General features: G+C 49.0%; 2 protein-coding genes across 6 annotated transcripts in view; one reads left to right on the top strand and one right to left on the bottom strand.

Moving 5' to 3' along the window:
- Positions 1-23973, bottom strand: part of DCAKD (dephospho-CoA kinase domain containing) — a 74791-nt gene that overhangs the window by 23219 nt on the left and 27599 nt on the right. The window contains exon 1 of one of the 4 annotated variants that reach the window (XM_038385891.2): positions 157-217. The exons of 1 other annotated variant lie outside the window; for it this stretch is intronic. The gene's annotated coding sequence lies outside the window, so the exon portion shown is untranslated. Of the gene's footprint in view, positions 1-144; positions 218-23973 lie in introns of those variants that run through there. 2 more of the 4 variants (XM_043503251.1, XM_043503249.1) reach the window with 2 other exon arrangements.
- The window catches only part of NMT1 (N-myristoyltransferase 1), a 33823-nt gene continuing 12271 nt past the window's right edge, over positions 2422-23973 (top strand). The window contains exons 1-5 of one of the 2 annotated variants that reach the window (XM_038385459.2): positions 2422-2638; positions 14908-15019; positions 16972-17113; positions 20584-20702; positions 22239-22330. In XM_038385459.2, the coding sequence (XP_038241387.1) occupies positions 2511-2638; positions 14908-15019; positions 16972-17113; positions 20584-20702; positions 22239-22330 (593 nt within the window). In that variant the 5' untranslated portion in view covers positions 2422-2510. Of the gene's footprint in view, positions 2639-2828; positions 3207-14907; positions 15020-16971; positions 17114-20583; positions 20703-22238; positions 22331-23973 lie in introns of those variants that run through there. The other variant, XM_038385460.2, reaches the window with a different exon arrangement.

Genomic DNA, 23973 nt, shown 5'->3' with positions numbered 1-23973 from the left:
GCGGCCCGCGCGACGGCGGAGGGCAGAGCCGCGCCCTGAGGAGCGGGCCGGGGGGGAGCGGCCTGCCCGTGCCGCGGGGTGACCGCCCCCCACGGCGGAAGGGCGCCCGGCCGAGCGGTCACGTGTCGGGAGCGGGATCCGCGGCGCGGCCCCCACCTCAGCTTCCCTCGCCCGTCCGCTCCCGGAGCCTGGGCCCCGCTTCAGCCCCGCCCTGCCCTGCCCTGCCCTTCCATTGGCGGAGAGGAACCCGGCTCTGCCCGCTCAGCCAATCGTCGCGGCTCTTACTCGGCCCGCCCCGCCCCGCCCCGCGGCGGCCAGGGCGGGGGCGCGAGGAGGGCTGTGTGGAGGACGCGGAGGGAGTCGCGGGCATGGCTCAAAGAGGGGGGTTGTGGGTGTAGCCGGGACCGACAGCGTGTCGGTTTTAAACAACAAGCAGGCCCTGCTCTGTGCTTGGATCCACAGGGACCTGGACCTCTGCGGAGCCTCGCGGCCCAGGGATGCAGGGGTCTGTCTACCTGGATGTGATTGCAGGAGAGAGGGTTTTAAAACTAGTCTCCGGTTTCAGAGTAGCGGCCGTGTTAGTCTGTATCCGCAAAAAGAAAAGGAGGACTTGTGGCACCTTAGAGACTAACACATTTATTTGAGCAGAAGCTTTCGTGAGCTGCAGCTCACTTCATCGGATGCATTCGCTGGAAAATACAGTTTCATGTTCTCTGTGTGTGTATATAAATCTCCCCACTGTATTTTCCACTGAATGCATCCGATGAAGTGAGCTGTAGCTCACGAAAGCTTCTGCTCAAATAAATTTGTTAGTCTCTAAGGTGCCACAAGTCCTCCTTTTTTTTAAACTAACCTGGGTCATTACACAAAGTAAAACTATTTTCCCATGTTATTTCCCCCCCCATCCCACCCCCCACTGTTCCTCAGACGTTCTTGTCAACTGCTGGAAATGGCCCACCTTGCTTGTCACCATGAAAGGTTTTCTTCTCTCCCCTGCCCTGCTGGTAATAGCTCATCTTAAGTGATCACTCTCCTTACAGTGTGTATAATACCCATTGTTTCATGTTCTCTGTGTATATAAATCTCCCCACTGTATTTTCCACCGAATGCATCCAATGAAGTGAGCTGTAGCTCACTAAAGCTTATGCTCAAATAAATTTGATAGTCTCTAAGGTGCCACAAGTACTCCTTTTTTTAAAAACTAATCTGTTACTTTATACCTAGCCAGCAAAAAGAACACAGGGCAGGCGTGATGACTGCAGTCTGTCTGCTCAGTGCACAAGTGTGCTGTGGCCATCTGTGCAAGCCGCAATTTGCCAGAGCTTCCCTGAAAGAAGAAAAATGCAATATTGGATCCTTACAGGCACAAGACTATGTGTTGCCTGTGTCCATCTGTTTGGGGACAAATAAGCATGCAGCTTACATACATGACACAACCAAAGTAGATATCTTTATACCATACATGATACAAGGTTTTCCATATTAAGGGCATGTCAGAAGTGATGCCACAAATATTTCCTAATCAGATTTCTCCTTCTACCTCTGAATAGGTCCCCTCAACAACTGAAAACCTGAAGTAGGAGATTGCATCCTCATATTGAAAACCTTCTCAGGTGGGTTGCGGCTGAGGTAGTTCCGATACTAGTCCAATACCTCACCTCCAGCTAACTGCAGAAAGCAGTCTTAGTCTGATAGTCGATCTTTTACTACACCAGTTTAAATAATTTCTCCAACTAGTCTAGTGTCCAGTTGGCAATTCCTGATGCTTTTGAGAAAGGTGAACCATCTCCCCTCCCATAATGTACTTCCCCATTCATTGCACAGCATCCTGAGGTTCTTCAGAGAACTCAGGAAAAACAGGATCCTGTCTGGAAAGCTTAAGAAGGCCCAGTGCAATGCAGTACATGGTGGTGGGACTGAGTTTCCTTCTTGACCATTGAGACCTCCCATAATCCACCTGGCCCACTGCACAATGTAGTACTTCTGTTCCCCTCGGAGGCTCTGAGATCCCGTTACCTGTGTTTAAACCTTCATAGTTTTAAGCCTCATTATTGGTCAAAAATGGATAGGTTCTGCACATAGCAGTCAAGGCCAATTTAAGGTCACAATTCCTAGCCCCTTTGTTCAAGAATGACAGGTTTCAGATTAGCAGCCGTGTTAGTCTGTGAGAATGCATCCGATGAAGTGAGCTGTAGCTCACGAAAGCTTATGCTCAAATAACTTTGTTAGTCTCTAAGGTGCCACAAGTCCTCCTTTTCTTTTTGTTCAAGAAGGGACTACTAAGAAAAAAATACTACACATCCCAGCATGCCCGTGGTCATGAACAGGCTTATCTACCGCGGCAGCCTCCTCCCAAAGGATTACGGGAATTGTAGTCCCCTTCGCTTTAACAGGCTCTTCCGCCTTCATCTCATTGCAGACTACAAATTCCAGCATGCTCCACGCGGCACCGCCCAATCGTGGCGCGCCTAGCTGTGGGGGCGCGGCAGCCGGCGAGGCCCCGTTTCAAGATGGCGGACGACAGTGAGACAGCAGTGAAGCGGCCGCCGTCGAGGCCCCAGCGATCGTCCTGGGAGGAGAATGATCACGAGCACTGCAGCGATTGCGAGAACGAGGAAGAGCACAGCTACAACCGGGGGTAAGAGGGGCCCCAGCGGCCCCACAGCGCGGAGCCGGCCCGTCCCATTGAGGGAGGCTGCGGCCGGGAAGTGCGCCTAGCTCCGCCACTCGCGCCTCCTGATTGGCTGCAGGGTGGTATTCCGCACTGTGAATGGCTAACGTCTTTGCCAGTCAAAAGGGGAGGGGCCTATGGGCTGCGGCAGCATGTCTCGCAAGCTGAGCAGGGTCAGGCCTTAGCAGGGCGTGGATGGGAGACCTCTCCTGGGCAGCCTGCAGGGAGTAGTGCCGTGTGGACCCGGAGTGGGAGTCATCTGTGGCTAGGGAGCTGCTGGTGATGCTAGTGCCCTAGTATGAGGGCTAGTGGTGTTGCCCCTGCTGGTGCCTGGGTACTGCCACCATTCGCTGTGGTGCCTGGGAGAGGCACCTGCTGGAGGGCACAGGAAAGGGAGGTTGAGCATGAGAACCTTCACCACAGGAAAACATAGATAAAACATACAGCTGGGGTCCTGAGCAGTCATGGTCATTAATGATCCTGGGGTGCTTTGCACCGGAGTTAAACCTAGGGCTCTGGCCAGGTTTCAGCTACGGTAAGTACATTTGTCCCCCCTGAGTCCACCTGCAGTTTTGATCTGAGGTTTTAACTCCCAAACTGATGCCATGTTTGCTGCGTACTGTTGCAGCTCCAGTGGTGGCTGAAGTGACTCCTGTGCACAGCAAGTACATATCATGTAATGCATATTATGTCAATATAAGTGAAAGGTTCCACGTAAATGTAGGGTGCAGTGACTTGCATCTAATATAACTTGCCAGGTGCTTTGCATTCTGCATGCTGGAAGGTGTTAAAGAACCAATTCAAATATTATGTAAAGTGGTTACAGTGTAAAACAGAAGTTTTGTAAACACCGAGAAATCAAAAGGATCAAGGGTTTTGTAAAATATGTATGTGTCTAGGGGCAGCAAAACCATCAGTGCTGTAAGAACATAGAGCACCTATAGCAAGAAAAGAGAGGATAGATCCATGCTCCAGACAAGACACTGGTTGTAGGTGGATCCTGTCTTTGCAGTAGAGCAGGATGTTCCCAAATTGAGTAACTCCGTATTGCTTACCTGGCACTAATCTTCAGAGGCATTCCTTCCTACTGCCCCAAACTGGTGTGGAAGGAAAAAAAGATAAAGGGAATTTGAACGCAGACATCTTAGTTTTCTTAAGAATAGAGCAAGAGTCAGGCTAACTTTAACTCTAATAACACGAGACTTTAAGGGAGGGCCTGGGCGAGTGGGAAGCAAGTGGGAAAACTGTAAGAGATGCTGTTTTGACCTTGTGTTAGATAAGAATAGAACACAGACTGTAGCAGGAACTGCTGAGAAAAGTAAGATATCAGGAAGGAATATGTATAAACAAGACGTGGCTGTTGATCATTATTGTATGCAACAAAAGGTATAAATGCTTGCCCTAATTGTTTATCTGGCGGAGAACTGCCTAGAAGGGGTGAATCCCTGTCAGTGCGCGCACTCCTCCTTGCAATTGCTTGAGAATAAACTGTCTCTGACTTGTTGCAAACAACCTAAGAGTGAAGACTGCGTTTTTCTTCCACACTGGCAAGGGTGCTTATTATCTGCACAGAGACCGACTCCTCAGTGTCCCTTTCCTGAAACCTTTTCTGATATACCGGCTCCTCCTCTCTCCATGTTAGTAAGCACATCCCTTGGCTCTGTAGATAGAATAGGAATACTTTATCAAAGTTTCATTCCAAGGTTTTATTCTAGTACTTGGGCTGTTAACTAATTCCAGGGTAAGAAAGACAGTGTCTTCAGGACCCGTATTTGGAACTTTATAATTTTTTAGGCCCTGTGCACACGTACCTACAGTCAAGGATTAATCAGGATTTTAGCGTGGTTTTCCTGATCAGTGTGAACCAGGATTTTTTTTCCCCTGTGAAGAATGATGCTGACTAACTCCTTGGGCCTCATTTACTCACATAGATCAGGGAAACAAGGGTGAGGGCCTCATTTTGCTATTCTATTGGGGTTTTGTAATAACTTGTTCTTTTAATGGAATATTTATGCTGGAGATTTGATCCTGCCTTTGCTATTTTGGTACCTAAATAACAGCTTGAGGAAGCCGGTTCATGGATTGAATCATTCTGTTTTGCTGTTTCATATTGTGGATCTGTGTATGGAGTAGGGCAGGCTGGTTTTAACGGTTCTAGTGTGAAGTGCAATTGTAGTGTCCCAGGTATAAGGCTGCTTATGGCACCCATGTTAGGGCTCTGTTCTCCACCATCATCTTATTGCTGTCCACAGTAGGATACAGAAAACTTAAGTGATGTGGATAGCTTAAAGGAGAGACACCCCCTCACCCCCCCATTAAACCCACTGTGTGTGCATTTTAGTTTACACACTGGAGCTGACAGTCACATGTATGATCACATTTTTCCAGCGGTTCCTGGCTTGTGCTGGGCAAATCTGAGCTTCAGTTGAGAGACTTTTTATGTTTTTCATATCCTTGACCCCATTAGGTAGTTGGTATACTATGAGCTGAAGAGCAGTCTCTCTTTGTCAGCAGCTTTTATTAGGCAATATCACTTGTGAAGAAACCACAGCTAATAAAAGGTCAGACTGGAAACATTGAAGAAGCTTTCTTGTGTCGACACAGCCTTGCTGTAATATTTCATTTGCCTCATGGGTGGGGCACTGCATCTTAATTGAATAGGATTAGCTCTGCTCTGGGCTTGGAAGCTGTAATTTCCTTCTTCTCTGACATGATTTGGTTTGTAAGAGCAGATCCAAGCAGAAATGAGAAGCAGGGATTGATCACGACTGCTGATTCTGCTTTGTGTTTCCTAACTGTATTTCCCAGTCAAACTGAGTTTTAAACTCTCAGGTCCTATATTCATTAGGGAAGAAAGTCTATTTCTAACCTATTTTAGCATCCTAGTGTAGATAATGCAAGTTATTGTTTAAACCCTCACATGGGGAAGCTATAATTACCTTGTCTTCCCTAGAATTAGCACATGACAATTAACAGATGAAGTCCTGGTCTACACCTAAAACTCAAGTCGACTTAGGTATATCTTTCAGGGTTGTGAAAAATTTTGCACCCTGAGTGCCATAGTTAGCTCAGCCTGACCCCTGGGGTAGACGTGGCTAGGTGGACAGAAGGATTCTTCTGTGGACGTAGCTATCGGCTGTCAGAGCAGTGGATTAACGACATTGACAGCAAAACCCTTCCATTGATGTAAAACGTGTCTACACTACAGCGATAGTGTGGGCATAACCTAACAAATGTCAAACGTTTGCTGTGTGGAACAGACATCAGGGGTGTCCAGACTAGACTTCACAAAGGTGTTTGGGAAGTTTAAAACTTGTTTTGACTGGCGATGAAGTTAGAAAGCAGAGTCCATACATATATTGATAGTGAAGACACGCCTTGAAGACTCACCCAAACACTCTTCCCCCACAATCAAAGGACCCTGAAAGAGAAAAGACCAAAGAGGAAGAAAATGAAAAATTCCAGAACCCCATCTGAGCGGTTTCATTGTTGGTAATGAATGTGCTTTGTGATTTCTCATGCTCGTATTAGACTAACATGCACACAATTCATTTATCTAGTTACTTGGGCTGCCCACAATTCATGCCATCAAACAACAAATTGGGGTGGAGAGAAGTATTTTGAAATTCAGCCTTAATATACCACCTGTCACGCAACTATTTGATAAATGCGCTTGCAAAACAATTTGGGGAGTTCTCTCTCTCTTCAGTGCCCCATTCTCTGTCAAAGGGCCTTTGTGATTTTGCTACAAGACTGAAAAAATCCAGGTCTAACTTTATTATTAGCAATAGTGCTGACTGTTTGGTTTTTTTAAGGGTAGGAAGGGGGGGAACTGGTTTATCTCTGATTTGCTGGTGTATCAGTGCTGTAAAATATCAACTGAGCCTGTTTCAAAGAGTCTGTGATAAGGCTGAATGGTTTACTTTTCTAGAGAGTGAATGTAGTTTAATATTTTCTCTGATCACTGTTTAGTTTTAAAAATAAAGTTCATAGAAATAAAACAAGCCCTATTCTTGATTGTGCTCTCATCTGTAGGAAGCCTGTAGACCGTTGTAGCCTTGGTCCTTGGCACTATTGTGCTGTGTGCCAGGTGACTGCCGCTCTCCACACCTGAAGTGGCTGCATTTCGGTGGTGTCTCTTATCAGTATAGGTCAAGAAGTATTTTGACATTATTTAGGTTGTAGAGTGGTCCAGAAGTGGAAGTTGTAGCAGGAAGCACAATAGTCATGTTCTTCTCTAGAGACCTTGGATTCACACCTGACATGGGTCACATGGTGCCCTCCCAAGTGGGCATCAGTGCACAATGTAGAATCACCGCATGCAGCAGCACAATGAGCAGCTGTTGTGGGCGTAGCTGCTGTCCCTGTGGGGATGGGGAAGCTTGCACTACTGCCTTGTGCTGTCTGTACAGGCTGGACCACAACTGGTTGGGATGCCACTGTGGGAGCTTGGGTGGTGTAAATGCAGCAGGGGAGGGTGACGGATGGGGGCTTCTCTGAGTGGACTGCTTAGAAATGTTGATTCAGCTTCTCTAATTTTGTAAGCCATCCCCATGTGTTCTGTAAATCTCCCATCAGAGGAACTCCATGGAGTTTAGTTTCTGAATGGTATAGAGCCGTGTATCTCAACCTTTTCGATACCAGAGCCCAGCTTGCTGCCTTCCTAAATGGTGTCAGGAAGATCTCAGGGACTGGCCCTTGAGAAATACTGATATAGATACAATAACACTTAGTGCTGCATTAAATTCTCTTGCTTTCTGCCTCACAACATGTAATTCACCATCTGGACAGCCTCTTAAAAATATCATTCAGCCTTCCTTCTCACAGCCCTCTGGATTCTAATGAGATTACCTGTGTAAGTATCAGGCCTGATTAGCAGTGGGCTTGCCCAAAAGATTTTCAAGCATCTAAATATGGGACAGAAAATGATCTCATTGACTGACTGTTGTTTGGGATCTTTTTGACCAGGGAGCTCAGCTCTGCAGGGGGGAGTTTTGTAGGTCCTTCACTCTGGTATGTGAGCATCTACAACTATATTTCAAGCTTTTTTGGGGGGATGGGGCGGGGCGGGGGTGGTGTTGAAGGAGAACTGAAAGAATATGATGCCATTTTCTTTCCTTTATTCTCTGAATTTTTTCTTTCACTTTTTGAGTAACAAAACTCCTGCGACTTTGGTTTGCATTTCAGGTTATGGTTAGAAAAGTGACTATAAAAAAATAACTCCTTGTTACCCAGTGTGTCTCTTCCATCTGTGTCTGAGTCACACCTGATGCCTTAACTGATGCAAAGTATTTCTCCTGGTAGGAGCTGATAAAATCAAGGGAGAACAAGCTGGAGTCTGCTCTACTTCATCAGAAGTGTCAGCTAAGCTCTGACTGGTTTCAGAGTAGCAGCCGTGTTAGTCTGTATTCACAAAAAGAAAAGGAGTACTTGTGGCACCTTAGAGACTAATGAATTTATTAGAGCATAAGCTTTCGTGAGCTACAGCTCACTTCATAAGCTCTGACTGTTTCTGAGCAGCCAGGACTCCGCAAACCCAGGTTGAGTTAGCAGTGCTGGCAGTTTGAAAGATTCTGTCCCCACCACGTGCTCTTGAAAATGAAGGGTGTTGGATCTGAAGTCATAAAGGGAATAAACGTGGAGTCTCATGATGTTACTGTCCAGACTGTATAACCAGGGATTTCGGTGACGGTACATTTCTAGATTTTGGCTGCGTTTGCATTTCAGTCAGTTTTCAGTTAAGGTTGATTATGCTCTTTGCAGTGAATGCCTCCACATCCAGGTAAAATCTAGCCTGGAACCTGCCTGGATAGTTCACTTAAATAGTATACCCTCCTTTGTTTGAATGTCAGTTCCAAGGTGGAGATTTTAGCTCCTTTCCCCCTCTCTGCCACGCGCGCGAGATGCTATCCATTTCAAATGGCGGGAGGGAGGGGTGAGCCAGCTCTTTCATCGTGCAGCCTTTCCTGCACTTCCCATTGCCTAGAACATGCAATAACCAGATCAGTTTCCAGGCAGAGAACTTAAAAGCCTGGATGAGAGTGAATTCAATTAATTGCGAGGAGGAATGGCTTCTGCTGAGATCCTCTGGACAACTTGGAAAGTTACGAGAAATGTCCTGCACTAACATGATAACAATGTGTGTCTGACCCACCCCATCTCAGAGATTCAAGGAAATGGAACCCTGTGAGCACTGTTCGGAAGATCCCATTGCTTCAGACAGGAACTCAATAAGGGCAGATTTGCCCCATGGCCAACCTGGAACTATTCTATCCCATTGGAGTGGGTTCAGGGAGCTCTCGAGAAGCTGCAGGTGTACTGTGGTACCACAGGAAAGCAGGCACTCTTTGTGCTGTTACTCCAGTGACCTCCAGCTGCATTGGCACTGAAATGGCCTTTGGCACCAGTCCGCTGCCTGGAGGTCGTCTGTGTGTGGGCATGAAGGGCCTTGTCCGTATGCGTGGCGAGCACATGGTTCTGAAGATGTTAAATGTCGCTTGTGTAGACAAGGCTGATGCTTGTTCTCCAGCACCAAAGTGGAGAAAGAAGAGCCTTGGGGTTTTACATAGCAAAGGAAAGAAAACAGACTAAATTCTGAGGCAGATCGGGATTCCTGTTTGATAGTCATGCTTCCCCTTGGTCTACAAGCCCTTGTGTCTCTTAATCAGTTTTGCCCTTAATTATCAAGGCTGCAGTGTGAAGGTCCTAAAGGTCTCGAAGGTCCCATCTGCCACGTAGGGCGATTATACCTTTGCAGACCTTTCTGTCATCCAGGATTGTGCGTTGCCCCGTAGTGCAGGTAGCCTCCCTGGGCCACAGTAAGTATCCACCTAGAAATGGCAGGTCTCTAGTTATTCTCCCTTGGTGTCTTCCATATCGCAGCTGCTCCATTTGCAGATCAGGACAGGATTCTTCTAACTGCTTCCCCTCAAAAACCCAGCCTGGCAGCCAGAAAAATCAAGCTATTTTGTTTCTGCTTCATACATCTCTGCCAGCCACCACCAGCAATAAGCATTGCAGAGTCTGCATTCACCCAGTAGTTTGATTCATGAGACAAATTGGAGCTCAGCCTGCTCTTCCACACAGGCGCTGATGGGAAATAAGCAGAGATGCACACAGAGCAGGTCTGGGCAGGAGCAAGGAGCTGCTTTAGAGGCTCTGGGGTAGAACATCACTCTGAGGCTTGATCTACGCTTAAAATGTAGATCAACATAGTATCATCCCTCAGTGGTGTGAAGAACCAACATTGATGAAGTGAGCTGTAGCTCATGAAAGCTTATGCTCAAATAAATTTGTTAGTCTCTAAGGTGCCACAAGTACTCTTTTCCTTTTGTGAATACAGACTAACATGACTATTACTCTGAAACGAGTTCTTGTTCTGTCTCCTCTAACTGCTGCTGTGTTGCCTGGACGGTTTTAAGCTATTACGTGCGGTTGCACTGTGCGAAGTGACCGTACAAATGGCCTGGTGGGTGGGGCCTATTTTTTGTTTGAATGATTTCTGCATAAAATGTGCTTTTTGCAATGGAAAAGATCTCCTCTTCCCCCCGCCCGCCCCCCAGCCTAGCAAACTGCTTTCGAACCTGCCAAGCTGTTCAGAAAAGAAATTACAAAGAGCCTCTGGCTTGGGCTTTGAGAGACCATCAGGAGCAGAGATCCTACGGGCCAAGTTAGGTGTAACTGAGTAGGAATCTTTCCCAGGCAAATGCCCTTAACTTCTGCAGACTCCAGGCTTTCACTAGGGAGTTGCTTTTTGGCCGTGAAGACGTGGCCCAGATGCACACTGATGCAGCACTGTCTTCCCAAGGCTGCCAGTTCCAGTGCGGTGGCTGCTGCTGCTATGCAGGAGCTTTGCCCCGCTGCAGTAGTGACAGCGGATTAGTCTTGTCAGGTTTCACTGCTGCTTTTGGAAACCCTGCGGGCAGCAGTGAAACCAAGAAGTTTCACTTGGGAGAGAGTCTGAATACAGCTGGGTGCTGTGTTTACTTGAGAGTACTTTCAACCCACTCTCCTATTTTAAAAATGTAACTTACTGCATCTCTCCAGCTTTCGTTAAACCTTCTCCTGAATGGCTTCCAATGTCTCAGCCAGTCTGTTTTTCCTTCCCCTCCGTTCTCTGCCCTGCTTCGTCCACTTGTCTCTTCTAGCAGGTCAGCTCCTCAGTTCACCCCGTCCTGTGCTGAGCAGCGTACAGGTAGATCTGCATGCCTGCATGGCTCTGTTGTTGTCAGTGTGGCCCGTGCTGGGGGCAGGTGTCTGTCTGGTGTGGAATCAGTGTCTTAGTCTGACAGCAGTGACCACTCATGGCTCTAAGTTCAGTGACTCAGTGAGCATCCACAAGGATGCTGTAAAATGCTGGTGTCAGTTTTTCCATCTTTCCCACCCCACCCACCATTTAGCTCTTTGCCCCATGCACAGAACTTATAAAATTTACCAGCCCTAATAGCCAGAGGACTGAAGAGAGCTGTACTGTCGGGAGCAATGCACAGGGCAGAAGCTAGGCCCTTGAAAGAAAGGGTGGCTGCGTGGTTTGGCCCTAGCCTGGGACTCAAAAGACCTGGGTTCAGTTTCTGCTCTGCCACAGACTCCCCGCGTGCCCTTGGACAGACTGTCATCCTCTCTGCCTTACAGTAAGGACAGTAGCACTGCACGACCCCTAGGCGTGCGAGGGACTCCCAAGTCTATGGCAGTGAGAGCCAGAGAAGTATCTAAGAGAGCTGTGGGTGGAAGCCGAGTGGCTGGGAGGTGATTTTCCTACACAAACTGGGTGGCAGCCCAGTGCTGTGCCATCATTGATAGGGAAGGGAAGGACAGGAAAAGGAGTAGACTCCTTGGCCCCAGAGCCCCCTGGTTGCTGGGAGGGTGGTAGGGGCTTCTGCTGATCATCGCTTCCCTCCATCCCCGATTTTCATTCTGCTGGCCCAGTGAATAGCTCCAGTGCTGCCTGACACTGTTTCACTTACTGGCTGAGCAGAGCCAGGTGTGACGCTCAGCGTGCTGGTGTCTGTCTCTTGAACATTGTCTCTGATCAATTCCAAAGTGTCGGGAATGTTCTAGGCACCAGGTTACAAAACCCTATTGATTTTGATGCAAATCCAAAAATGGGGGACCCGTGAAGCCCCTGGCATCTGATTAGTAGACCAGCTTCACTCAACTCTGGAACTGACTGTAAATCAAAGACTGGTTGATGGCAGCCATTAGCACCACCTTCCAACACCACCCCTATCTCGGCTCTGCCTTTCTTCCCAGTAGAGTTTAAAATATTGACACCCTGAATGTCTCGGGGCTTATTTCCATATTGAGTTCTTCCGGAACAGCTATTCTGGAACAACTTCCTGTGATGGACACACTAACCTACAGAGTGCCCCTGGAATGGAATGGGAGGGAAGAATGGGGTGGCACACAAATCCCCTGGCATTGGGAAAACGGGTGACGCACAGCTCCTGGCATGCGGGGAAAACCGAGGATCTTGCTATGGGGGGGAAGGAGGAATGGGGTTTTACTAGCGTTTTACAGCTGGGTGAACTGGAGCTAGCCTTTCAGCAAGATTGCATGAGACTTGAACCCACAACTTCAGCATTGACCTTCAGCCACCGCACCTGAAAAACCACATTAACCCTTAGTTGCTCCTCAAAACCACAGGGACTAACCTGTAGGATCTGAACAAAACACAGAAGGCAAAATGTAGAAGAGAAGGAACGACCTCCTGCCCTGTGCAGAGCATGTGTAACACCAACTAGCAGGGTCGGCGATAAGGAGCAGCGAATGGAGTAGCCAATTTGAGAGTCACACCTTTCTGCGGTAACCCTTGGAGGCAGATCACCAGCCCTTCCCCAAAACATCCCGATGCCCTGGGAGCTGAGCAGCGGGCAGGGCAGCCAGGGAGGCCAGACAGGAGATTAGCACTCCTGGGACGGGAGAACGTTCTACCAAAGGGACCTTGAACACAAGGGCTACAGGAGGCACATGAGTAGGGCCCTACCAAATTCACGGCAGAAAAAAAAAAAAGGAGCCTTTTGTGTGCTTTTACCCTGTACTATACAGATTTCATGGTGCAGACCAGGGTTTCTGAAAGTGGGGGTCCTGACCCAAAAGGAGGTTGCAAGGATATTGTAGGGGGATTGCAGTATTGCCACCCTTACTTCTGCACTGCCTTGAGAACTGGGTGGCCAGAGAGCAGCGGTTGCTAACTGGATGCCCAGTTCTGAAGGCAGCACCCTGCCAACAGCAGCACAGAAATAAGGGTGGCAATACCATACCATGCCACCCTTACTTCTGTGATCCTGCCTTCAGAGCCGTGAGGCTGAAGAGTGGTGGCTGCTGGCCAAGGGCCCAGCTGCGAAGGCAGCAGCACAAAAGTAAGGGTGGCAATACTACACCATGCCATCCTTACTTCCGCACTGCTGCTGCTGGTGGCGACTCTGCCTTCAGAGCTGGGCTCCTGGCCAGCAGCCGCCGCTCGCAGCACAGAAATAAGAGTGGCCACGACCCTCTTAAAATAACCTTGTGACACCCCCCCAATCCCCCCCTTTTGGGTCAAGACTCCTACAATTACAACACCATGAAAATTCAGATTTAAATATCTGAAATCATGAAATTCATGATTTTCAAAATCCTATGATGGTGAAATTGATCAAAATGACCTGTGAAGTGGGTAGGGCCCTTCACATGAGGTGAGGGGAGAGCAAAACATCTTTTGCTCCTCATAAGTCAGGTGACACATGTGCAGCAGCGCTTTGAAGTGTGAGTGTGGCCACTCTCTCCCAGCGCTCCTGGTACTCCACCTCCACCAGAGGATTAGCTCCCAGCACTCGGAGCCTGTTTACACTAGCACTTTATAGCGCTCTGACTTGCTGCGCTCAGAGGGGTGATTTTTCACACCCCTGAGCCAGCAAGTTAGAGCGCTATAAAATGTAAGTGTAGCCAAGCCCTGAGTTACAGGACCTTAGACAGGACTGTGAACCGAGGGGCCATGTCTATGAACTACCCTCAGCTCTCAGGTCTGCCGCGGAAACCCCAGGCACTAAGCACCTTGCAGAGTCGGACACTGTAAGTGTATCTAATTGTTACGCTGCCAATTACAGGAATGGAGAATTAACAAAGAACCACCAGCAACATAATATCAGGGCCTGGAAAACGTACTGGCATTTTCTAGCTGAAGAACTAAGCTCACTAGCCAGGGTAAAAACTAGCACCTAATCCTTCAGGTGGGGGCACTCAAAGGCCCTCGGGTGTGATGCTGGCCACTCCCTTGGGTACTGTTGACTATGAAACTGAGGTGCCTTAGCCACATCAGCCCGATGAGCCATGGCTTGGGGAGCTCTGAGGTTTGAGGAGGAGTGTGGAGATTGGCTTGTGTCTCAGAGTTCTAGTTACCAGCATTCCCTGTGCCACTTGTCTACTGATTGCTCTGTGCGTGGGTGGGGATGCCTCTGAACTCTCCACACAAGCTCTGCCGCTGGTATGGATGTACCAATACAGAGTATGGGCCAGATCTGTTAACTTTCCCAAATTGGTAAGATCAAGCAAGAAGAATAGAAAATTCCCTACATAGTGGGGCAGTTCACGGATTGTCTCCGCTGAGTTCGCGTACATTTCGGTCTCTGAACCCCAACCTCCGCCAATACAGCGGTGCTCCTTGGGGGCCATGTAGGTTGTATAGCCCAGGAGAGAGCATGGCAGAGCCGGAGGCAGAACATCCTCGGGGGAGGCAGCTCCCAGAGGAATCTAGATGAATCCAGAGTCTGAGCAGCCTCAGGAAATGCTGGGATACCGTCCTCTTTGATTTCCTTCATAACTGGAACAATGTTCACAGCGTCCGCCATTCCCACCCCCGTACCCCATGGAGCACTTTCCGTTTCCCAGAGCGGGAGGGGAGCCCCAGCCTCTGTCCCCCTAGGGACTCCCTCTTGCCAGCCTGTGTCAGGCAGAAGGTGCTCAGATCCTGCAGCACTAGGCAACAGTACCAGTCTGAAGAAGGATGAATATTTTTAACCTTCTTTTATTGGAGGCTTTATCTGGGAAGTGCAGTCCCTAAGAAATGGGCTTGAAACCAGCCCAGGAAATACACTCTTGGCTGCATCCCTTGTCTGTGGGTTATTCAGGCTCCCGGAGCAGGTGTGTTGCATCTTCGGGTCTGACTTAGAACAGGGAGCCCTTTGTTTTCTCTCTAGAGCTGCACAGACTGTATAAATGTCCTCAGAAAAAGCTCCAATGATGTTTACTTTGCTCCCTAGCGGCTTAAGTCCAGTGGATGACAGTGGAGCCAAAAAGAAGAAAAAGAAACAGAAACGGAAGAAAGAGAAAGGAGGAGAACAACTTGATCCGGCTCAGGATCAGCCAGTAAAGGTGAACTGCCCCCTGACCATCAGGCTGATGGGTTGATCCCCCAGATGAGAGCCTGCCCTTTGGAGAGAGAATATATCGTGTGTGTGTGTGTCCAACATGACTCGTGGGTGGGGAAAGAGGCTACCGATGCTGAGACTTGCCCTTGGCATTCTGTTACTCAGAGCTCTAAGATTTAGGGCCCTCTCAGAGCCTTGATCCATGTGCCAGAACTCCCACTGATGCTAGCAGATGTTTGTGGGCAGATCTGGGCCTGGACACGACCCTTTGCTAGGAAATCCAAGCTAGCACTGGTGCTGTAGTAAGCATGCCCGGACTGGCGCTTGTGGCCAGTCAGCTGTCGCCTTGCTGTGAGGTGGCCAGGAGAGGCTCACTACTCTCTGTGCCAGCCAGACCCTTCCACCGCCTGCCAGTGTCCTGCCCTTGCCTGCACTGGGAGACAGAGCCAGTATCTTCTGCTTTTTGGACAACATCTGATCCTGACTTGCTCAATTCAGGGGACTTCAAACTGTCTGCACCTCAAACCCCAAAGCACTGAAATCCATTCTCACAATCAAATTAAATTGCAGCAGGGGCAGTTTAGGTTGGACATTAGGAAAAACTTCCTAACTGTCAGGGTGGTTAAGCACTGGAATAAATTGCCCAGGGAGGTTGTGGAATCTCCATCATTGGGGATTTTTAAGAGCAGGTTAGACAAACACCTGTCAGGGATAGTCTAGATAATACTTAGTCCTGCCTTGATTGCAGGGGACTGGACTAGACGACCTCTCAAGGTCCCTTCCAATTCTATCATTCTAATCCTTTAGGTCCCCCCCGGAACTGTGGGTAATCCTGGGTGCGTGGAGTATGGCAGGGGGGCAGGGGGAGAGAAGCGTGCTGCTGGCTATGGGGCAGTAGGAGTGGCTGCTGCTGGCTGGGCTGCTCTCTTCCTCCCCTGGGCCTGCACTGTGCTCTGCTCCAGGGCAGTGCTGCTGGGAAGGAGCTGGAGACGCAGCAGGGGCTGTGGTTAAGGCAGCTGACTCCTCGCCACCTTTAAGCAGTGCTTCTGAGCAGCAGCACTGGACATGGGGGGGCAGGTGGCTGGGGAGGGGAGGGGGGAGGAACTGCCATAACACACACTGTGGCCTGGTGTGTAGGGCACTGGACTGGGGCTCTGGGAAACCCAAGTTCTATTCCTGGCTCTGTCACTGAGTGAGGGCAAGTAACAGCCCCTCTGGGGGGCCTTTGGATGAAAATTCCTGTTCTGTGTGCGTACAGCTCTGAGCGCAGTGGGCTCCTGACCTCAGCTGGAGCCTCTGGGCACTAACCTAATACAAATGCTGCATCACTAGAGGGGAAATTGAGGGGGTGGGGGGCTGGGCAGGGCAAGATGAGGAGGGAGAGAGCCATGCTGCTGCGTTTGTTTCCCTGGGGCCTAATGGCCATGGTGTTTTTGCTGCTGTTTGCATCACGCAGCTGCAATTCCCAGTTTGCAAAGTCCTGGCTTAATAGGAGGTGAAAGATGGGGCCAAAGCAGATTTCACCATGAGAGCTGAGTGCTGGTATGTGTCTGCTGGGCCGCTCTTCCCGCCCAAAGGGCGGCCTTGAGGATGGCTCGCTTCACTTGTCCTGCTGGCCCCTGGGCTCCCGCGCCTGTACTTTACAGTTTCTTAATACAGACGTGCCTTGGACACAGCTAACGTCCTGCAGAGGGGGGCATGTCGATGTCATTCCACAGAGCATTGTGGGAGAGACACGAGCAGGATGGGCAATAATATCCTTTGTGCTCCCTGCACCTCCTAATTCCCCGTCCCCACCCGCAAGTGCCCCCCTCATTCAAATGACCGGAGCAAGTCCAGGCACAGGTGGCAGGACCTTCCTTCTTGTCTGTTTTAGACTCAAGCTCCAGGAGCCGACAGAGTCTGGTAGCATGGCTCACTGGTCTGTCTTCTTGTGCCCCTTTCTCTGCTACACAGGTGAAACTGCCAGCCGAGAGGATCCAGGAGATTCAGAAAGCCATTGAATTGTTCTCTGTAGGTCAGGGACCTGCCAAGACCATGGAGGAGGCCAGCAAGCGCAGCTACCAGTTCTGGGACACACAGCCGGTACCCAAACTAGGTATGTACCTTAGGAAGGATGCCGATATGCTAGTGTGTCCTGGATCCCTTCACCCCGACCATTGCTGTGTCATTGTGTCCTGGGTGGTGGTAAACCCCAAACTTCTGCATCCGGAGTCTACCTAGCCCAGCCTTTCCTGAAGCAGGTTTTTGGTTGGTCAATATTTATCATTCTCTTTGTATCTTGATACTCATCTGTCCCTCATCATTATAAATAGATTCTATCCTCACAGCACCCATGTGAGATAAGGAAACCTTATCCGTGTTTTACAGATGGGAGAAACAGACACGGGGAGACTAAAGGACTGGCCCAAGGTCACCCTGGGAGTCTATGGCAGTCAGGAATTGAACCCAGGTGTTCTGAGTCCCATTCTAGTGCCTGATCCACTAGACTGTTTGTTTCCTTCCATTGTTTTTCACTATTGTCATGGTGTAGATAGGTGACTAAGACTTTTTTTGCCAGGGTCAGTACATTATCATAACTAACTTGCAAGGCTCTCTGTCGATTTTTCTTTTGGACCGATCACCTTAGTATTTGGGCTGGCCTAGATAGGTTTACTGCATTTTGTTATTCTTCCATAATAACACCACCCAGCATAACCCAAGCATGGTAAGGCTGTCAGGGATACCCAATATTTGAAACGTAAATTGCCGCGATCCCAAAGACCCCACTTAAGTTGGTATAAGTTTGCAGTTGAAAATAATATTTTTAAAGTCAGAGCCATAACATTTGCTCATATTTGTCTCATCTTTGTTTTGTCAGTGGAAACTGCTGGTTCCAAGTTCCTTTAACAATTAAACCAACCCTGCATTTGATCAGTTTTGCCAAGTTCCAAGGAAGGTTGCTGAGATCTCTACAGGCCATATTCAAGTCTCTCTTAATCGAACTTGTTGTTTCAAATCCCCTCTTCTCCTGTTTGAGTACTTGAATAAGGAAGTATTATTTACCCCTTCACATCTCAATGAACGTGGCGTCATCCAACAAAATTAATGGTCAGCAGGTTTAAAACAAACAAAAGGAAGAACCTCATTGCCAGGGGATGTTGTAAAGGCCAAAAGTATAACTGGGTTCAAAAAAGAATTAGACAAGTTCATGGAGGACAGGTCCATCAATGGCTTAATCTGCTTCCTTGTTCGACAGCGGGGACACTGAGACACAGACTTTGCCAGTGTTGCTGTGACACCAGTGCAGAGCTGGTAATCAAATCCAGGAATCCTGACGCCCACTAGTCTGCTCTCAATCTCTCGACGTAAGGGAAAAGCAGTAAATCTCCTCAGCAGGGCGGGATCGTGACAAGAAGTCTGATCTGCTCATAGTTCAGCTGGCCAAGCTGGCCTGGGCATTATCTCTGGAGTTGTTCTTTGGAAAAGCATCAGCTTCCCCCAGTAAGACTGTGCTGACCCTGTTCAAAGGGGGATTTTAGGACACTTGCGCAGTAATAACTGTATCTGACTTGGTGAGTGTGCACTGAAGTGATGCTGTCCAGTAATGAGCCATTCCTCTGTCCTGGCCAGAATGCTCAGCTGACAAATGGTTTTGAAAGGAAGAGAAGCTCTTTGATGTGGAGAGCTGTGTCTCTGGAAGGACTTTGCGTCCTAGAGGAATTGGAGCAGATCTCTGCAGAAACTCCCGTGGTGTCTGTGTGATTGCATTGCTTCTTCTTTCTGCTTCTGGCAACTCCCACCCTAATCCAAACTGATCTGAGAAGAGCTTTAAATCACAATGGCCAATCTGTTAGTTTTCTTAGGTGACCCGGGCTTTGTTCCTCCTTGTGATGACTGGGAAATTGGCTCTTTTCAGCAACTCCTTTGAAGAAGCCTCTATCTGATCCCCCTTGCCGCCCATGTCAGGTCTGGCTAGCTCTGTATCCATTTGTCAACAGTGGCACCTTACCAGTGTATTTGATTCTTTATCTGGTTTCCTGGAAGGGCTGTTCTGTGGAAGGGAATGAGCTCCCAGGTAGTCTGGCATGCAGACCTCAGTCCTTGTTCTGTTGTCTGGATGGTTACTGTAATATACCAGTGTGCTGTAGGTGTCATAGGGGATGGGAATCGGATCCTAGAGCAAGTGAGGATCCCAAAGGGCTTTGTAAACATCAGTTAAGCATCACAAACCCCTGTAAAGCAGAAGGTGTTCTCCCCATTTCACAGATGGGAAACGAGGCACAGAATGATCAGGGGCCTTGTCCAGAGATCACATCAGTGGTAGTGTTGGTACCAGAGCTCAGGACTGACTGAAACACCTCCCCCCACTCCCGGCTCTCAATACTACACCATGCCGTCTCCCCTGGTGTTTGGTTAAAGGACAGTATCAAGCATACAGCCATGACCTGTGCAATGCTCCTTAGAATCTGGTGAACAAAAGTAGTCTGGGTTGAGGGGCCAGATTTTCCAGCGTTCCACATCCGTTGAGAGCAATGGGAGCTGTTCTAGGTGAGCACTCTGGCCCTGAGGTTCTGGGATAATTAATTCTCTGTGTTCTTGTTTGGATCTTAAATTCACCTCTCCATTGCCTAGAATTTTTTTTTAATCCTTTTTCTTTTTTTAACGGGAGGCATGAAGACAATGTGTTGTACTTTCTTTTCAGTGGCACTTAATTAGCACCACCACTTCCTGAGCTGTGCTAACCTCCCAGTATGGCTGGTGCCCAAATCAAATCTCTTGGCTTAATAAAGTGCTTTAGGAGTCACAGTAGTTAAACAAAAGTAGCCTTGTTAATTTCAACTGCAGTTAAAGCACAGTGGGTGGGAAATCCTGACATTTTCCAAATGGCAAAGGCTGGAGCTGGGAGGGAGAAACACTCCTTTGGAAGCTTCCAGGATGGGTATTGCAGACAACGGGGGAGTTTCAGGAAAGGGCTGGCTGGTAGGCCAAAGACTATGATGGTGCAAATTCATGAAGAGAAAGATCTGCTATTTGTGGCCTCCAGCTAATACCATCTTGGGCTGTAACTTTCAGCTCTGACCTGCTGAGGAGGTTGGGTTTGGTCAGTAATGGAGTGGGAAACTGAGGAAAAACCAGCACCTGCAGGGAGCAGTTAATGATTCCATAGAGGCACCCTTCCCTCAGAGTAAGAAATAAACCAGTACCAGAGAGCAACAGGCAGCTGGTGTGGAAGCATCACCCTCTAAGTGAGGCATAAAGCCAGTGCCTGTCCACTTCTTAGCCCTGAGCCCAGTCAGAGTCCAGCTCTGCTCCCCTAAACCTGCCCTGCTGTTTCAATGGAATGAGCTATTCAGTTCCTCAGCTCCATGGCGTAGTGTTGCTGTGTACAGTTAAACAGCTGTTCTGCGCCACCTGGGAGCTGGCTACTTTTCAATAATGGGGGAATGATCCCTGTATATACAGCTGTGAAATTTGTTGGGACCCTTTGGGGTGAAAGTTGCTCTCAGAATGTCAGAGCATGTTATTAAAACGCAGGTGGCTCCCAGAGGCCGAGGGACCATTTCATTGTTCCTGTCTCTTTCCCAGGAGAAGTGGTGAACACTCATGGGCCGGTGGAACCAGACAAAGACAATATCCGTCAGGAGCCCTACACCTTGCCCCCAGGCTTCACCTGGGATGCCCTGGACCTGGGGGACCGAGGCGTGGTAAGAAGGGCCAAGGCAGGACAAGCCGGTTGGGAGGGGTCTCTAATGTAGAGCCCCTGCTGTGGGCCCCGAGTACTGAGCTGCTGGAGTTGGTTTTGGAGCCGTAGAATTCAGCCTCTGTCCCACTTCCCAAGCTCAGGTTAGCAATTGGGCTGCTCTCTCCTTGAGGCAAGACGGGCCTCTGCGCTTTTTTAGCTTCAGTGTCGTCAATGCCCCTACCAGACCAACCCTCCCGGCAGGAGATGAAAATTCCCACCTGTCTCTGGAGCTCGGGGTTGGGCGACGCAGCAGGTGCCTTCCTAGGAATCTAAACCTGCCTCCTGGAGATGAAGTGAGCCTGACAAAGGAATGTAGCAGGAGTGTCTGTTTTCCCTCCCCTTCCCAACTCCAGGGCCAAGTTTGCACTCACAGATGAGTAGGGAGCTAAGAGGTTTCTCCTATATCGAGAAGAAGGCACGTGGCAGCAATGGACAGAGCTGGCCAAGGACTGCTCCTGCAGCAGCAATGACTGGCCCAGTTACTGTTGCACTGGGTTACTCCCGGGGGAATTCGATGCCAAAAAATAACAAAATTTGCACCAAAAAAATTAAAAATTCTGCACACAATATTTTAAAAAATTCTGCATATTTTATTTGTCAAAATAACACAATATAAAATCAGGCCAGTTTCAATTATTTTGGTAATTTATTTCAAAATAGCTGTCAGCAAGTGGTAATACAGACCCAAAAAAAGATGCCCGTAATTTTTTTTAATAAATAGATTTCTTACTAGGCATTTTAATACAGAACTTTGAGTAATTCATTTAAATTACAATACAGAACTGTATTTCCTGCACCTGTCAGAAGCAGTGCAACAGCTTGTGGGAGTCGGGGATAATGGAGGAGCTGAGGGAGAGGGAAAAAGCCTAGAGTGAACCTGGAGGGTTGTTGGAATTGGGTGGGAGAAGTATGGAACAGTGTGTTTTTGTGTGGGGTTGGGGGTGGTTGTTAAGGAGTTGGGGAGCCTCCGCCATGCAGATCCTGGCTGGCCCCAAGCCTCTCCCATTCAGTCTGGCACATCTGCCCCTGTCCCTGCTTCCTCATCCCCATGGGTCTCTGCAGCTTCTTCCCTCATTTCCATGTGTCTCTGTAGCCCCCATCCCCAGATTCGATGCTGTTACCCTACTAGCTCCTGAGTCCACACCCCTGTCTGTGATCCCCAGCAGCCCAGTGTGCCCCACTCTGTCCTAACCTGGCTCCGCGGGTAGGTTATGAACTTCTGCTCTTGGCGCATCCGCGGTAATGGGTGCTTAGGCAGAGGAAAGGGGGAGTTTGAGGGACATGCTCCATGATAGTCAGGCAGCAGCTGGTCTCTTGACATAGAAAGCCACCTTCAGTGGAGCACCAGCATTAGCTTGGCCTTTTTAAAGGTGTTCTTTCCCCACAGCAAATGGGATTTCCCCTTGTCGCTGCTGCTGTCCAGTCAGGGGGCCCAGCTGAGGGGGGCTGTTACTGACTAGCTGGCTTTGCCTCCTCAGCCGACTGATCTCTCTCTTAGCTAAAAGAGCTGTACACGCTCCTGAATGAGAACTACGTGGAAGATGATGACAACATGTTCCGGTTTGATTACTCACCTGAGTTCCTTCTGTGGTGAGTAGCAGGCTCTTCCCAACCTCATGAGCAGGGGCCAGGGCGCATGGGATGGGGGCCCAGCAAACCTGGCTCCCCTGGGCTGGTGCTGCAGCTGTCTATCAATTCTCTTGCCTCCTTCCCCACCAAATCTCTCTCCACCCACTGCCATCCCCATCCCGCCACATGCACAGTGGTGTGGGAAGGTCGGTGTCTCTGGCATGCAACCCCAGGTATCTTGCAGGAGGGATTCGGACACATGTGGCTCTTCCTGCTCTGAGCTCCTCTGAGCCTTGGGAGGGCAGAGCATCCCAGCTCTGAGCTTGTCCCCGACCCTGACTGTGCTGTTCCCTTGGAAGGGGGCTAGAGCACTGCTAGCTCAGTAGCTTCCTGACTCGACCTGTGCCCCGCTGCCCTGGAGCTGCAGCATGAAGACTCTGATGTGCCAACAATATAAACTTGCTATTAATTGGCTAATAAGGCCAAGGTGGCATTTCTGTAGAGCCTCCTGCCTCATCCCTGTGCCATGGGTAAATGTTAGCTGTGGATACAGAGGAGGGCAGGTTGTCGCATGCCAAAGGTCACTCAGGAAGTCAATGTCAATTCTGGGGACTGATCCTAGATCTCCTTGGTCCCTTGCTGTACCGGGTTGGACCCCCATTCTGGGATGCCACCTGATATAGTGGGGTTTCACTGAGCCTGCCTGCTCCACTAGCCTGGGCTCCCAATCCATGTTTTGCTGAGTCAGGCTCTCTGGCACCACACCCATAGGTAGGGAGCACCAGCTGTAGAATCACACAGAGGCTGCAAACAGCCCTCTATGGGAAGGTTCAGCACAGAAATTGCCCAGCACTCAAGTGCAGCTTCCCTCTGGAAAGTACACCCAAGATAATATTGTCTTGCACTGTATAGAAAGATCTGCACAGTGCCAGCTCATAAAAATTCGCGCTCTCTCTCAATGTGAAGAGAGATGTGCACAACTTTTTACCCCCTCTCCCCCAGTTATAAATTGCACAAACTGGGTTATGTTATAATAAACTTTTTTGTTTAACTATAAAAGGTAAATTTATGGTGATTATAAGAGATAGGAAACAGAGCAAAGCAGATACTAAGCAAATAAAACAAAACACGCAAACTAAGTTTGATTTGCTAAATGTAATTCCTCATCCTAAATGTTGACTTGGGCAGGATGCAGTCTCTCTGTAGCTTAGATTTCCAGTTATTTCTCTTTACAGACTAGACTCCTCTGTCTCAGGGCTTGGCTACACTTGCATGTTATACCACAGTAAAGCCTCCCAGAGCGCTTTACCTTGCTCCCCATCCACACTGGCAAAGCACGTAGAGTGCTCTGACTCCCTGGCTGGAGCGCTCCTGGTACTCCACCTCCCCGAGAGGATTAACAGCTGTTGCACATTGGCAGAGACGTTCCAGCTCCAGTGTAAACGGGGAGTAACGTTTATTAGGCACTGATTGACCTCTGGAAACTCCCCATAATCCTTTTAACTGAAGCATCCTCTTTTGTTTGGTTCTGAACTGTGGACGTGGCGTTGAGGGGCTGCTTATCAAAAAAACAAACAGCTACTGTTTGCTTTGAGTGAGAGGCGGGGGGGGGGGGGGCTCCGACAGCTAATGTTTGCTTGAAGAGAGGGGGGGTGGGGTCCGTT

Source organism: Dermochelys coriacea, chromosome 27 (assembly GCF_009764565.3).
Source record: "Dermochelys coriacea isolate rDerCor1 chromosome 27, rDerCor1.pri.v4, whole genome shotgun sequence".
NCBI classification, from domain to species: Eukaryota; Metazoa; Chordata; order Testudines; family Dermochelyidae; genus Dermochelys; species Dermochelys coriacea.
The sequence above is the reverse complement of the archived record's forward strand: the minus strand, read 5'-3'. Positions and strand labels throughout refer to the sequence as shown.